The sequence below is a fragment of the Lonchura striata genome, chromosome 7 (genome assembly GCF_046129695.1).
Source record: "Lonchura striata isolate bLonStr1 chromosome 7, bLonStr1.mat, whole genome shotgun sequence".
Lineage (NCBI taxonomy): Eukaryota > Metazoa > Chordata > Aves > Passeriformes > Estrildidae > Lonchura > Lonchura striata.
The window spans coordinates 4101464-4118607 of NC_134609.1; the positions used below are offsets into that span (position 1 = coordinate 4101464).

At 41.2% G+C, this 17144-nt stretch overlaps 1 protein-coding gene across 7 annotated transcripts in view; it reads left to right on the plus strand.

Moving 5' to 3' along the window:
- ANK3 (ankyrin 3) overlaps positions 1-17144 on the plus strand; it is a 191747-nt gene that overhangs the window by 157258 nt on the left and 17345 nt on the right. For 3 of the 7 annotated variants that reach the window (XM_077784526.1, XM_077784527.1, XM_077784528.1), the window contains 5 exons: positions 8451-8525; positions 9374-9505; positions 10505-10648; positions 13460-14132; positions 16018-16393. In XM_077784526.1, the coding sequence (XP_077640652.1) occupies positions 8451-8525; positions 9374-9505; positions 10505-10648; positions 13460-14132; positions 16018-16393 (1400 nt within the window). Of the gene's footprint in view, positions 1-127; positions 7877-8450; positions 8526-9373; positions 9506-10504; positions 10649-13459; positions 14133-16017; positions 16394-17144 lie in introns of all 7 variants that reach the window. The other 4 variants (XM_077784523.1, XM_077784522.1, XM_077784524.1 and 1 more) reach the window with 3 other exon arrangements.

Sequence of the window (17144 nt, forward strand, 5' to 3'; positions counted from 1 at the left end):
CATGCAAACAATTGTACTTGCTTTTTGTAATATTACAACGTTTACTGACCAATTTTCTTCTCTGGTCTCTCTGTTTTTCAACCATTTTTGTTGATTTTTATGTTTGATTTTGATTTAACAATTTAAGAAACAGTTGAACGGAGTGCAGGAGCAACAAGATCCCTACCTGCTACTTACTCATACAAGCCATTCTTTTCAACACGGCCATATCAGTCATGGACAACAGCTCCAATTACAGTGCCTGGGCAAACCAAATCAGGCTTCACTTCCTTATCAAGCTCTTCCTCTAACACTCCTACAGCTTCCCCATTAAAATCAATATGGTCTGTTTCTTCTACTTCTCCAATCAAATCCACATTAGGAGCTTCTACCACATCTTCAGTTAAATCTGTTAGCGATGTAGCATCTCCAATTAGATCATTTCGGACAATCTCTTCGCCAATAAAAACTGTGGTCTCGCAGCCTCCCTACAACATGCAGGTTACTTCAGGCTCTTTCATCAGAGCTCCCGCAGTCACAGAAGCTGCCAGTCTCAAAGGGCTGGCCTCCACTACCACATTCCCCTCTCGGACATCTCCAGTGACTACAGCAGGATCTCTCTTGGAGAGATCATCCATAACCATGACGCCTCCAGCATCCCCCAAATCCAACATTAGCATGTACTCTTCGAGCTTGCCACTTAAATCGGTCATCACATCAGCATCTTCACTTTTATCGTCCCCTCTAAAGTCAGTGGTGTCACCTGCTAAGTCAGCAGTTGATGCTGTTTCATCCACTAAAGTCATGATGGCCTCGTCTCTCTCGTCGCCAGCAAAACATGTAGCTGGGCACACAGATGTACCATTGCTCAATGGGTCTGTGTCACCTCTGAAATACCCATCTTCTGCCAACTTAATAAATGGATCCAAAGCTGCAGGTGTTTTTCAAGACAAGATCTCTGCAGCTGCACATTCTGCAACTTGTGCCGCTAACGCAGTTGCTGACACGGCTGAGAGAGTGTTTTCAACAGCTACAACAATGTCATTTTCTCCACTCAGGTCATTTGTGTCTTCAGCACCATCAGCTTTCCAGACAATGAGAACTCCTCCTGCAGGTGCTTTGTACACAGCCCTTGGGTCAATATCTGCAACTACCTCATCAGTAACTTCATCAACAATAACAGTGCCGGTATATTCTGTAGTCAATGTTTTGTCTGAACCAGCATTAAAGAAGCTCCCAGAGTCGTCTTCACTTACAAAATCAGCCGCTGCATTACTGTCACCTATTAAAACATTGACTACAGAGGCACGCACGCAGCCTACCTTTACTCGAACTTCATCTCCAGTAAAGTCATCCTTGTTTTTAGCACCCTCTGCTCTCAAATTGTCCACACCATCTTCCTTATCCTCCAGTCAGGAGATATTAAAAGATGTTGCTGAAATGAAAGAGGATCTGATAAGAATGACTGCAATATTGCAGACAGATGTCGCAGAGGACAAGCCGTTCCAACCTGACATACCAAGAGAGGGTAGAATTGATGATGAAGAGCCCTTTAAAATTGTTGAGAAAGTAAAAGAGGACTTAGTAAAAGTTAGCGAGATTCTGAAAAAGGATGTGTGTTTAGAAAGTAAAGGGTCGGCTAAAGTACCCAAAAGTGATCAAGGACACCTGTCTGAGGATGACTGGGTAGAGTTCAGTACAGAGGAGATTGATGAAGCGAGACAGCAAGCTTTGACAAGCCCTCCTATATCTGTTCCAGAGAAGGTCCAAATTAAAACTAAAACCATGTCGGACAAGGATTATAGCTTGTCAAAAGTTATTGATTACTTAGCAAATGATATCGGTAGCAGTTCATTAACAAACATAAAGTACAAGTTTGAAGAGGGGAAAAAAGAAGGCGAAGAGAGACAAAAACGCATTTTAAAACCAGCCATCGCTTTGCAGGAACATAAACTTAAAATGCCTCCAGCCTCCATGAGGCCTTCAACGTCTGAAAAGGAGTTATGTAAAATTGCAGACTCCTTTTTTGGAACAGACACTATTTTAGAGTCTCCAGATGACTTTTCTCAACACGATCAAGATAAAAGTCCCTTGTCTGACAGTGGCTTTGAAACAAGGAGTGAAAAGACACCCTCTGCCCCACAAAGTGCTGAAAGCACAGGGCCAAAACCGCTTTTCCACGATGTGCCCATCCCTCCTGTCATTACAGAAACAAGAACTGAAGTAGTTCATGTCATCCGCAGCTACGAACCATCTTCAGAAGATATTCCCGAGCAGAAGGCAGAGGAGCTACCAGCCTCAAAACCTTCCCCTACATTTATGGAGCTGGAGCAAAAACCTTCTGGGTCCATTAAAGAGAAGGTTAAAGCTTTTCAAATGAAAGCCAGTGGCAGTGAAGAAGACGACCATAAGTGCGTCCTCAGTAAAGGTGTCCGAGTAAAAGAAGAAACTCATATCACTACAACAACAAGGATGGTTTATCATAAACCTCCATGCACAGAAAGTACCTCTGAAAGAATTGAGGAAACAATGTCTGTTCATGACATAATGAAAGCCTTTCAGTCTGGACGTGACCCTTCCAAAGAACTGGCAGGTCTGTTTGAACATAAATCATCAGTAACGTCCGATGTTAGCAAGTCTGCTGAAACTTCACCACAACATGCAGAGAAGGACAGCAAAATGAAACCCAAACTGGAGCGAATAATAGAGGTCCATATTGAACAAGGTAATCAGGCTGAACCTACTGAAGTCATTATTAGAGAAACAAAAAAGCATCCAGAAAAAGAAATGTATGTATATCAGAAAGACTTACCTCGGGGAGATATTAACTTAAAAGAGTTGGAAAAACATGATACTTTTCCTTGTTCAGATGAACAAGGTCAGCAAGAAGAAGAGGAGCTCACGGCCGAAGAGTCACTTCCTTCTTATCTGGAATCCTCTAGAGTTAACACTCCCGTGTCCCAGGAAGAAGACAGTCGCCCTAGTTCTGCTCAACTCATGTCTGATGACTCTTACAAAACACTGAAGCTTTTGAGTCAGCACTCAATAGAATACCATGATGATGAGTTGTCAGAACTAAGAGGGGAGTCTTACAGGTTTGCTGAGAAAATGCTTCTTTCAGAAAAGCTAGATGTGTCTCATTCTGATACTGAGGAGTCAGTTACTGACCATGCTCTACCCCTTAGTGCAGAGTTACAGGGGACTGATAAACGATGCAGAGAAAAAGTAGCTACTGCCCCCAAAAAAGAGATTCTCTCCAAAATCTATAAAGATGTATCTGAAAATGGTGTAGGTAAAATGTCTAAGGAGGATCATTATGATAAAGTGACAGTGTTACACTACACTGGAGATGTTAGTAGTCACAAACATGCAATGTGGATGCGCTTTACTGAGGACAGATTAGACAGAGGTAGAGAAAAGTTGATATATGAAGACAGGGTGGACAGGACTGTTAAAGAGGCAGAAGAAAAACTGACTGAAGTATCCCAGTTTTTTCGGGATAAAACAGAGAAGTTGAATGATGAGCTACAGTCTCCAGAGAAAAAGCAGCATAAAAAAAATGGCAAGGAAATACATTCTAGCCAGAGCTCTGCCAGCAGCAGCCCTGAGAAAGTTCTGCTCTCTGAATTGCCATCATCTGGGGATGAATGGAGTAAGGTGAAGCAATATGCACATGATGGGAAGTGCTTTCCCAAGGTGGATGAAAGAAAAGCATCCAGTTTGCCCAGCAGTCCTGAAAAAAGGATATATGTGCAACCTGTAGAGGACTCTAAACGACCTATGGAACACAAAGGAAGTGCTCAGCAGACTGGAGTGCCTGAGACTGGGTTTCAGCTGAAGCAATCAAAGCTCAGTTCCATTAGGCTTAAATTTGAACAAGGTATAACTCCCAGAAGTAAGGATGTAACTCAAGAAGAAAAAAAGCTGGATGGTCAGTCCAAAATTCCAGTAAAAAAATCACAAGAAAGTAAGTTGCCAGTGTATCAGTCCTATCCAAGAGAGAAGCACGCAAAGCAAATAGAGGTCACTGATGGGAGTACAGCTTTGCAGAAAGAGGTGAAAATACAGGAAGACCTTGTTCCAGGTAAAGGGAAAGCTGTGGAAGACTCTCGTGCTTCAGACACACAAAGAACTGAGATGAGGAAAAGCGTGCCAGAATGCTTTTCAGAACCACGGGCAAAAGACCTGGCATATGGCTCAGACTCAACAATGAAGGGACACTGGGACAAAAAAATTTATAGGACGTGGGAAAGTCCTGGAACTTCTAACCATAAAACACAGAAGGAAAAGCTTTCACATGTGCTGGTTCCAGATACAGTAAAAGAAAATCATGTTGATCATGCTGAATCTAAAACTGACCAAAAAAGTGAATTTATCACTGTGACAGAGCACAAAGTGGCCTCAAATGGAATCCATTCAGAAGAAGTAAAGGAAGTGACTGTAAAATCCCCCTCAAAAAGGGTTTTATACAGAGAATTTGTTGTCAGGGATGGGGAACGTAATGGTGAAGTGGCCGATAAAATATCCAAAAGGAAAGAAGAAATTGCTGTGTCCCATATTCCAGTCAGAATTGTTGAGGAGAAGAGAGCCATGCTTGATGGTGTCTATGAACTTTCAGCTAAAGTATCCCAATCAGCTGTGATTCAGGAGAAAGTTGAAAGACAGATTGATTATGTGGAAGATGAAAAAATAAAGCATTCAGAAGTCAGAAAAGTTACCAAGCAGCAGAGCTCAATAGGTCTAAGTCCTCCTGCTGAGGAAACAGAGCTATCCCCTAGCAAATCACCAGATTCTTTAGAATGTAGCCCAGGAAAGGAATTTCCTTCAAGTGACATAGTTGACCCTGGTGCTAGTGATTACTTGAATAAAGTTGCACCACTAGTAAGCACTGAGGGAGTAAAAGAAATTAAAACCTTACCTGTTTATGTCAGTTTTGTTCAAGTAGGAAAGCAATATGAGAAAGAGGTGCAACAAGGAAGTGTTAAAAAAATTGTCAGTCAGGAAAGTAAGACAGTACAAGAGACGAGGGGGACATTTTACACAGCTAGGCAGCAAAAACAACCTCCTTCTCCACAAGGTAGTCCAGAAGATGACACACTAGAACAAGTGTCCTTTATAGACAGCTCTGGTAAAAGCCCTTTAACACCAGAAACACCGAGTTCAGAGGAAGTGAGTTATGAGTTTACATCTAAAACACCTGACTCACTAATAGCTTATATCCCAGGCAAGCCCAGCCCTATTCCTGAGGTGTCTGAGGAGTCAGAGGAGGAAGCAGAGGCTAAGTCAACATCTGTGAAACAGGCAGAGGTTGAGGAACCACAGACTGACAAAACATTACCTAATCTTATAAATAAGGACTCTAACAAAAGACCCAAAGGTAACAGAGTTGCCTATATTGAATTCCCTCCTCCTCCACCACTGGATGCAGATCAAGGCGAATCAGAAAAGAAGCCTCATTATTCCACTGAGAGTGAAATGGAGATGACTGAAGTGAACTTGCAAGATGAACATGACAAGTGCCAACTGGCTGAACCTGTCATCAGAGTACAGCCACCATCTCCTGTACCACCGGGAGCAGATGTCAGTGACTCCAGTGATGATGAATCCCTCTATCAACCTGTTCCGCTTAAAAAGTATACGTTCAAACTGAAAGAGCTGGAAGATGACCAGAAAGAAACCTCAAAACCCAAAACCCCTGAAAAGATTGAGAAACAGAAAGAGTTAGGACATCCCACTTCTGGGAAACCCAATGAGTTTGACACTGGGCTTGATTCACCCCAGAATGATGTAGTGCAAAATGGGAGTAACAATGACCAGTCTGTCACAGAGTGTTCCATAGCAACCACTGCAGAATTCTCCCATGATACCGATGCGACAGAGATTGACTCTCTTGACGGTTATGATTTGCAAGATGAAGATGATGGTTTAACTGAGAGTGATTCTAAACTTGCAGGTCCGGCAGTTGAAACCAAAAAGGACGTATGGACTACAGAAGGCATTCTAAAGCAGACTGATCGCTGCTTTAGCCAGAGTAAGCTTGAAGTCATTGAGGAGGAAGGCAAGGTAGGCCCTGAAGAAGACAAGACACCTTCAAAAGGTCCATCTTCTGACAAAGCTGGAGATAAGAGCGATAAGAAGTCAGGGGCACAGTTTTTCTCTTTGGAAGGCAGACACCCTGACAGGACTGTATTTCCTGACTCTTATTTCAGTTACAAAGTAGACGAAGAATTCGCAACACCTTTCAAAACTGTGGCCACCAAGAGTCTAGATTTTGACCCGTGGTCAAATAACCGAGGTGACGATGAAGTGTTTGAGACTAAATCAAGGGATGATGAGGCTAAGCCATTTGGTCTGGCAGTGGAAGACAGATCTCAAGCAACAACACCTGACACAACACCAGCCAGAACTCCAACAGATGAGAGTACGCCAACTAGCGAGCCCAACCCCTTCCCATTTCATGAGGGGAAGATGTTTGAGATGACTCGCAGTGGTGCAATTGACATGAGCAAGAGGGATTTTGTTGAAGAAAGACTCCAATTTTTTCAGATTGGTGAGCATACTTCTGAAGGGAAGTCAGGGGACAAGGGGGAAGGGGATAAAAGTACAGTCACTGCCATCACACAGCCACAGGCAGGGGACAGCACTGTAGAAACAAACCTAGAGAGACCAGTAGAAACAACAGCAGTTGAAAATAAGCCCGGCATCCAGGCCAGTGGAGATTGCATGGAACAAACACTTGGTAGTAACTCACTGGAGAAATCATCGGCAGCAGTAAACTCTTCCAAAGTTGATCCCAAATTGCGCACACCAATTAAAATGGGAATTTCTGCTTCCACCATGACTCTGAAGAAAGATGGCCCTGGCGAAGTGACAGATAAGATAGAAGCTGTGATGCCAAGTGGTGAGGGATTAGAAAATGAAACTGTAGCAGTGATTGCGAGTTCAGCTTCTAGCCAGACGAGCTGTAGGCAAACAGAAAACACTGATTTTCCAAAAGATAATTTTAATAACAACAACAATTTGGATTCATCTGCTGTCCCTACAGATGATATTACCTGTAATGTAGTGATAAAAGAACATTTGGAACCGAAATTTTCCCTCCAGAAAGCTAATCAAGTGAAAAGCACTTCAGGAAAAGGTACAGGGACAACACAAGGACACAGAGTAAGAGATAAGCAAAAACCCCATGGAGAGCAGCAAAAGTCAACAGAGTTGGTAGGAGCTAGAGGAAAATCAAAGCTTCCTGTAAAGGCCAGCTCAGTAAAACAAGTCTTTTCCCAAAATAATCTCCAAAGCAATACAGGGAGTAAAGCGAAAGAGGCTAGTAAGCCTGACAAAGCAAAACAAAATAATTCTTCTCCCTGTCTAGAAGCAAGGTCTAGGATTCCTATAAAAAGCACACATAGGAATAATCTAGCTAGAAGAACTCCAGCCCTGCCAAAACAAGAGCAGGTAGAGAAAGAAAAACCAAAACAACTTCCTTCTAAATTACCAGTAAAGGTAAGATCTACCTCCGTCACCATGACAACAGTTAAAGTAAAGAAAAATCAGCTTAGGGAGGTATGTAAACATTCTATTGAATATTTTAAGGGAATTAGTGGTGAGACATTAAAGCTTGTGGATCGTCTTTCTGATGAAGAGAAAAAGATGCAGTCAGAGGTCTCTGATGATGAAGAAGACAGTACATCAAGGAACACATCCTTATCAGAAGCTACTCAAGTTTACCTGCCTTCCATTACACCGAAGTCTGCTAGAGACATGAGAACAGAGGCAGCATCTATAAAATCAAAGATTGAAAAGGCCGACAGTGAGAGGAGGAGGAGTAAGAGGACTGGTGAGAATGAAGGCAGTCAGGTTTCTGGAGCTCTCATGGCTCACCTCGTGGAGATCAAGCCTAGTTTGTAAAACTTTCAACTTGTTGATCCTAGTGCATGAACTGTTGTGATTGCCTGTGGAGTGACTTAACTGTAGTTTTCATTCTGTCATTGTCATCTGTATGTGCTGTCTTATTCTCTTTTTTCTTCCTTCAAACAAATTTTGTACTGTAGAAAGCTAGTGAAGCATGCCAAAGACATTCATGTACTCAGAAATTGGTGTAACTTGGAAATTGAAAGATGTCTTTTGTGACAGTATATTTGTTCTGTCAAAGTAGAGAAAATAGACAATAATCTGGCCTTGGTGGTTTTCACCAGTAATTGAACAACTTGTCTACAGTCTAACAGCTAGATTGTCAGCATGTTTGGTTTCATTACACGACATCATGTAGTTTTACATTTTGGCTTTACACAGGTGAAAATCTAAAAGCTGTGAAAAAATTTTGTTTTGTAGGTTAGTAGGTCACACAACCATTCTAGTAAACAATATAAGCACTGTCAACTTAGTCAATTAAAGCTATTATTTATAATAAACTATTATCCGGTATTGTGGTTTTCTGTGCAAAACCTTTTTAATTGAGAAATTGTAAATCACAGGTCCACAGAGTCCATGTGAACGGACAGATATAAGGATGGCAATTGTAGCTGATCACCTAGGACTTAGCTGGACAGGTAAGCTTTTCTGCTTTAATATTGAAACCAGTCTTTGCTATTGTATTTTTAGGTATTCTTTTACCAAAAGATGCAGCAAGACTGCATCAGGCTCTCCCAAATTCACAGCCAGACCTGCTACCCAAAACATGCAATGTATTGCTGGGCAAAGATGCCTAATAGGAAATTATTCCTTGATCTTTTAATAAATCAAAGAGAAACTCGGAGAAAATAACTAAATGGTTTTCCTGGCAGGATGTTTTCCCAAGGAGCTGAGAGGCTCTACCAGCCTGGGCTCAGGGCTGTCTCTGAGGTATTTCCTGAAAATAGCAGTTTTCCCCAGGCCCTGCTTGCAGGGAGCCAGCAGCCAGGCAAGTCACTGCTGGAGGCTCTGCCCACCTGTAGCCCCCTATGCTGGTGGGCAGAGCTGCCCTTCCTGGGCTCACAGCTGCAGCAGCCAGCTCTGCCAGGGCTCAGGTGAGGACAGCACCAGTGCTGAGCTGCACAGGGTGCTCCCAGCACAGAGGAATAACAATCAGAGGAAATTAACAGTTTATAAATTGGCAGTGATGAGGCAACCTCCAGGGAGGGCTTTTTCATCATGTTTAAGTGGCTCACTGAGTAGAAGTGTGATAATCGCTCCCAGAGATGATTGAAATTCAAAATGATGTCTTAGGAAATTAAAGCATGGGGATATAATGCCATGTTCATTGTTATCTGTAAAGTTTGTGTCAGGCAGTTTTGTTGATGTCTCTGTGACTGATGAAAGTTTGTATTTTTAAGCTTGACAAGGCAATTGAGGGATTTGTGCTTTCTTTGGTGTTTTGGGGTTTGTTTTCTTTTCTCGCTTGCTTTTTTTGTCTTTATAGAACTGGCAAGAGAACTGAATTTTTCTGTGGATGAAATAAATCAAATCCGAGTAGAAAACCCAAATTCTCTTATTGCTCAAAGCTTCATGTTATTAAAAAAATGGGTTACCAGAGATGGGAAAAATGCTACAAGTAAGTTCAAGTAGTTACTTTTGTTGTTTATAAGTTATAGCTCATGTCATCTGTTGCCAAGTTGAAGAAAACATTATGAATGTCCTTCACAAACTATCAATGAAAAAAGATGTTTCAGTTACATTTTTACCAGGAGTCAGAAATATGTCATTTTTATTCACTATATATGCAGAAGGAAATAATCTGTTCTCCACATCCATAATTGATGGGACAGGTAATGAACTTGAGCTCCAGTAAAGAAAATAATAGGCAAAACTTTCCAATAGCAAGGAATGTGGAACATGGAAATTACTGCCTGGAAAATTTAGGTAGTCTCACAGTATTCCAGCTCATAGGAAAAGACTAGACTTCTTCTTATGAGGAGTGATGGGGATGCTGATTCTGTGCTGGTGATTCTGGATTTTCTGTACATTTCACTTGAATTGCTCAAACTGAAAGAGAAGGGTTGATTTTTGTGTGGTGTCAGTGGTGTTCATTACCCTTCTCTGATCCACAAACTCCCACACACCATTTGAGTCTCCTTTGATCTCTTTCACTGTCTAAGTGATTTCCAGTATTAGTGTGTTCTCACAACAGGATTATGGTAAATGAGATTTCATTATGTACTGTGTGAATAGCCTTATATGCATTTTTACCTACATGACTGCCTATTCTGCCTCAAAACAGAATGGTAAAAGGATTTTTACACTCCAGTAAAAGGATATTTTGTATCAGTAGTAAGTAAATACGTTCTTTAAGAACTATCTGACCTTATTCTTTGTGCCTTTTGTGTTGTAATATAATTATACTTGGAGAAAGTGTGGACTCTTAATAGATGTGTATCTTGAATAAGTAGGCAGCAGAATGACTGCTCAGATAAATGCAGGGGTTTGGTAGAACCAAAGGCATTGGGACATGCCAGCAATTTGTAAGTAGTGAGATGTGAATGTAATTGAGATAAATGATCACACAGTTTTGCAATGCTGGACCTTTTACTGATGTGTTTTATTTTTTTTTCAGCTGATGCCTTAACTTCTGTATTGACAAAAATTAATCGAATAGATATCGTGACCCTGTTGGAAGGACCAATATTTGATTATGGAAATATTTCAGGCACCAGAAGTTTTGCAGATGAAAATAACGTATTTCATGATCCCATTGATGGTAATTGAATTCTGTAGTCATATTTAACTCAGTGACATGTCCAATAATACAATAATGTTGTATAAACTAGAATTTAAAGAAAGATTGTAAGTTCTACAGGAGGAATAATTAAAAATGTGTAAAGGTGTTTTCTTCTCCTAAAGCATGATGTAATAGTATCATTAAATATCCTCAGCTGGAAGGGACCTATGAAGATGATCGAGTCCAGGTCCTGGCCTTGCACAGGACAGCCCCAAGAATGTGCCTGAGAGCATTGTCCAAACACATCTTGAACTCTGGCAGGCTTGGTGCTGTGACCACTTCTCTCTTCCAGTGCCTGACCACGCTCTGGGTGAAAAACCTCTTCCCAATATCCAGCCTAAACCTCCCCTGATGTAGCTTCCTGCTGACTCTTGTTCAACTTCCCATCAACCGGGGCCCCCAGGTCCCTTTCCATGGGGCTGCTCTCCAGCCTCTCCTTCCCCAGCCTGTACACACAGCCAGGGTTGCCCCATGCCAGGCACAGAACCCAGCACTTGCCTTTGTTAAACCTGTATGGCTGGTGATTTCCCAGCCCTCCCTGCCTTGGAGGTGTCCACAGCTGCTCCCAATTTCCTGTCATCAGCAAACTTCCTTAGTACACCTTCAAGTCCTGTGTCCAAGTCATTTATGTGGATATGAAGCTTGCACATTAATATCTCAAATAATAAGTGCAGAGTCACACAGATGTGTGCCTGAGTAAACACTGTTTTTCACCAACCTCAGTGTCACTTGACAAGACCAAGCTTTTCTCCTGCAACAGTTGTCCTTTGAGGCTTGCCCGTGTCTATTTTTTATGTACTTGGTATTTAATGCTTGACAATTTACCTGGAAATATGTGTATTCTTTGGCTTCTTGTCTAGATATGTAGTAGTAAAAATTCTTAAAGGAAAAAAGAAAGGAAGAACAAGGGGGGGAAAGTGCATAGTATTTGCATGAATAAATTAATGTGCAATTTACTACCAAGCCTCTTTGAGACCTGTGAACATCGATTTATGATCTTCACTTGGACCATTTCTCCAATGGCAGTAGAAAAATAAGAAAATGTTTTTTTAGTGCATGAGTGAACATCTTTTTCAGTCTGTTAATGGGCAAAGTTGTGTAATAATTTTCTCATGGAAGCTGTATCGACTGAAAGCAGCACTATGCAGGTTTAATTTGTGTCAGATTAAAAGCAAAAATGAAATTCTCCTTGTAAAACAAAATTTCCACAAAAGAGCTTATTATTTATCACTATATTGAAGATGCTAAATGTTGACTTTTTCTTGTTTCAAATGTTAGATAACAGGCACTGTATTATTACTTTGATTTCATTTGCTTGTGTTATAAATAGCTCCTTAAATATGATTTTTTTTGTAAGTAGCATTTGTTTTGGTTTTTGTAATTTGTTTAATTATGTTTTGGCTTTCTCTGTATTTTAATAAGTTTTTTTTCCTTGATAGCATATGAGCTCATTGTACTTCCATTATTGAGCAGCAATGCTGGTCATTGAATCATTGCACTACAGAAATAGTTTTCTGTTGACATTTTAAGAAAGTTGCTCTTGAAATGTTGCTTGAGCCTTTTAATAGTAGCATCAATGTTTTTATGGAAAAAGCGCTTCTCTGCAGTTGCTTTGTGTCTCTCCTCTTCTCTGAACCTTCCTCAAGCTTCCTTTCCTCACCAAGACCAGACCTCCTTTGCCTTTCTCTCGGCTGGTTCAGGGAACAAAGCCCCAAGTCCTGTTGATGCACCTCCCCTTGCAGGCAGCACAATGTCCAGTTAACCCCACAGCATGTGTTTTTTCCTTTCCTAGGTTGCCCAACCTCATTTGCCAGAATGCGAACTTAAGGTTTTGTTGCCATTTTTTTTATGTGTATATTCAGTTTAATCCTTATGTATGTTTTTTTTTTATGTTTTCATCAATTTTTCTTTTCTCTTTATTTGATCAGTGTATCTGATTGTACCAATGTCACCAAGATCACCTCAATCTTCAAGATCACCAAGACCTCCTTACTCACCACAGTCTTCTCACCCGAATAACTTCACTGTACCTGAAATATTCATATAGCTCTCCCTTGTTTGTTCTTTTATCCCTTTGTTAACTTCCTTACTTTAGTTTTTTTATCCTCCTGTGTACTTAGATCTACTATCTTTTAGTATCCTCATTAGGATCCATTTCTATTCTTCATTTTTTAACTAATCCATTCTTGTACTCTATGGTTAAATTGGAGGTATATGCTAGTAACACTGTATTTCTGGTATTATGTATTTTTATATAAAAGCATATTAAAAATGTGGACCTGTTTTAGAAAGAATACCTACTGGCAAAAAAGTGGCTGTCCTATGTTATGACCTACTGCTGTCTTTAAAATCTGTTCATTAAACTTCCAAATTAAAAAAAAAAATAAAACTTGGAAATAAAGATTTACACAATATGACTGCAAGAGATTGTCTTGTGTGTAAAGGGACAACCACCCTTGTCCACATTTGATTTATTACATGCCCATAAGACAATCTGCTATAGCTTGAAAATGTTTTAAATGGCTGCACAAGCAATTGCTGATAACTTTACAGACTACTAAAAATATAGTCAGAAGTACTGGCTTCACTGTAATATTCACTGGCAGTACTCATTCTTTGTTCCATTTCTTTAGGACAAAGTAACAAAATCTATCAGAATTGCATTGGTTGTTATACACCTGCACCTCCTTGTACGTTTCATACTTTATGTAACCCATGAATCATTTGGCATTTGCTTATTTGTTGCTCCACGTTTCATCCTAGTCAGTCCAAATGTGCTGTCTTCCCTAGGTTATCCCTCCATTCAAGTGGAACTGGAAACTCCCACTGGGTTGCGCTTCGTGCCGCCCACCCCTTTGCACCAGGACGATTTCCTTAGCGACTCCTCTAGCCTAGAGTCACCCCTTAGAACTCCCAGTAGACTGAGTGACGTGTTAGTGACCTCCCAGGGACACGTAGATGGTACAGCAGCAGCACCGCCAGTGGTGACTGAAGAGGACACTTCACTGGATGACAGCAAAGTTGATTTCTCAGTGCCTAGAGAAGGAACACCTAAAGATATTTCCGTAGGCGAGAGCCAGTTGGAGGAAGTGGACCTTAAAGATTTTCCACGGTATCTCGGTAGTTATGGCGGGATATCCAAAGATGCTAAACAAAGGCAGAGTGAAGAGACTAGTAAAAGAGGAGTGAGGACTGAACAGCCTGAGAGAGAAAAGTCTGGTACTGATGAGGAGATGACGGCAGAAAAGTTTAAGTCTCTGTTTGAGGACATTCATCTGGAAGAAGGAGCTGAGTCTGAGGAGATGACGGAAGAAAGAGTGTGGTCAATTCTTAAAGGTGTTCAACAAGCAGAACGCGAAATGTCTTCAATTACAGGTTGGCAGCCCGACTCCTCCAGCGTCTCCGAGGCGCCGTCGTCGGGACGCAGGATAGGCGGCAGCCTGCTGGATCGCTTGGACGAGAGGTGAGCACCCTGCGCTGCAGTGCGTGTCGGCAGCCTGCCCACGCTGCCCCGGCCACCAGCAGCACTGTGTTCTCTGCTCTGTGAGAACACGTCTATTTGCTTATATATACATTTAACAGAAAATCTTGATTTGGTCTCAGATATATTTGTCTTTTAAAATTGTATTTATCAGGTTTCATTCTCGATATAGGCATTTGAGAAGTATTTCATAATATCTTTAGCAGGTAATGTTTCTTTTCACGTTCTTTATCTTGTGTATTTCTACTTCTAATTCATCTCTGTGGTGCATAGATGCAGCTGGAATCAAGAACATTATCTGAAACCATGATTCTACATTACTCTTTTTTTTGACCACCTTTATAGCAGTCATCCTTTCCATTTGCATCTCATTGCCATCCCTCAGATAATTTTTACTTTTCCCATGAGCCAATTTTGGAATTGTCACTTTTTATAACACTTACTTCAAGCACATTATGCCATGTTAATTTACTAGACGTTTTAAAAGCCGAGTTACGAGGCACAAGAAGGTAAGGATGGTGATACCAAACCCACCTAGTCCTGTGTGTTATCTCCCAGCAGTGGCTGCAGAGGAAGGAGAGGGGTCTATGTGCTGCACTCTCCCAAGCTCCACTTGTCTTTGACAAGTGGTCATTGACAAGCAGGAAATACCTGCTGAGAGGGATGCTTTCTATATATTTATCCTCAGTGCTTCTCTCTTGTACAAGCTTTTCCAGCCAGCCCTTGGACCTCCTTAAGCTTTCAACATTGACAATGTGTTGTGCTGTTCAGCCCTACTGGGGCCCACTGGGCAAGGGGCTCCTGTGATCACTAATTGAAGGAGCCAGGTCTGCAGGAGCTGTAAATCAGCACAGAATGATTATCTGCTCAGTGATCATTTGTCTGTCAGCAGTTTCTGCATCTTTGACTCAGGATGTTTTAAGATTCAAGGTAGCATTAGATACTCTCTTATCAAATCCAGTGAGAATTTGGTGATTGATTTCAGCAAATGCTGTAAAGCACTTGAACTACTACTGATGTGATTCCTGTTGTTAAGCAAGTGTTGTTACTCTGCATTTTATATTGTGTTAAATTAGTAAAATAGATCACTTCTGGAAATAAAAGGGCTTCCATAAGAAGATACCAATTTCTAGCTAGATGAGTTAACTTTGCTATCTTTTGTAAGAGTTTTGCCAACAAACAGCTGGTATATTTTCATATGTCAGCATTGCACAGTCAAAGTTTTAAACAGAAAGTGAGCACAAATACACAGGAAAAGAAAACTGTTTATCAGAAGTGCAGGAGAAACCTTTCCATAGGTAATCTGACACAAAATTCTGGTCAGCTTTCTATCTTTTCATAACCTTCCTTGCCTTTGGCTCTGCATATTATTAAGACTGAAGCATCTAAGGACTTATTTTCAGATTTTTTAAAAGGCAAGACCTATCTGGAGTATATACTGTACTTTGGGGGGAAAAAAGAACTGGTAATTGCATGGTACCAGATACTTTCATCACCTCTTTGATTAGAGAGAGGTTTAAAAATTAGTGCCTTGAGGCCTTAGCTCATGATTATACAAGAAAACTGGTAGGTTTTGTGTAATTTTTTTCTGTTTTTACTCCCTTCTACTTGGTGGAAGGAGATTAACATAAAACATTTGGCCTTGTTTCCTAAGTCCACCGTATTTTCATTGTTTCTGAAATGATGCCACAATGCAGAAGACAAAGTTGTTAGATTGGTGTCTGCAAGTGGAATCTAAAGTTTTACTTTTCTCTGTGTGAAATGTATGGGCTCAGATTGAAGGCTCAGTAAGAGGCTTGGTGCTTTGCCCTTCTGCCTGTGATTTAAGCCCTGAACAGCTGTCTGTTCCTTTCTCTTTTGCTCGTAGTTCGGACCAATGCCGGGATTCTGTTACCTCATATGTCAAAGGAGAAGGGAAGCCAGAAACAAATGGAAGCCTATCCGAGTCCACATCAGAGGCAAAAAGTAAATCCTACATCCAGGAAGCTTTAAATGATGTGGGAAAACACAGTGACAAAGAAGCCCTGAAGACAAAGTCCCAGATCTCAACTGCTACTGATGAGCAAACATTATCATCAACAGCATATCAGAAATCTTTGGAAGAGACCAGCAAGCCAACAACAGAAGGCAGCAAAACATCTGTGCCTGTCAGTGTGAAGAAGATGGGCTGGAGTACTTCTGAGGATGGCAAGCCAAGAACAAGCATCCAAGAGGAGGAGGGAGCAATAATGTCTGAACAGAAGGTACAGTATGTCCTGTAATAATTAACAGTGTGAGGATTCCCTGTTGCTTGACATATTGGTTGACAAATTTTTTTGTGTGACTTGTAATATTGTTCATGACAGGGTTAGGGGTTTTTTCCTTATCCTTCTTTATGTATTTTCAGTTTATTACTGAACTGAGAAAAATGGAATTGAGAAAAATACTGGAAATTTTTATTTGTGTTGTGAATAGAATAGGGTGGAGTCAGGATAGGCAGGGGAGGCAAGAAGGGCTGCCTAATCCCCTCCCTGCCTGGCCCTGAGCCCTGGAAGAGGTTGGAGCAGCTTCTGGGAGCACTGTCCTGCATCGCTGGGGAGCAGCCCCTTCCCTGCCCTGCCATACCACCTATGCCAACAGTGCCACACAGCTCAGCTGTCCTCCATCTGTTTGCACTAAGGTGGCTTCCCACTCTTCCTGTGACATCGAAGCAAATGATAGGAGCAAAGAAATATAGGGACCCTTCAGGCTCTGTCTTGCTCTTTTCCCCCAAAACTACCTGCATTTTTTTTTCACTCTGTTAATTTGCAGAAAAAATTATTTTGGGTGATATTTAATCTCCTCCTTATATTTTTTTTTTCATTGCCTTGCTCATCCCAATTTCAGAGTCCATCCAGCCAAGAAAAAATCAAAATATTTCTAAATGTGTAAAGCATTTTTCCAGGTGGTGGTTCTTTCTCCTTAAAATGCTGCCGAGGGGCTCCCCCTCCTTTCTACCTTGCCTGACTCATACAC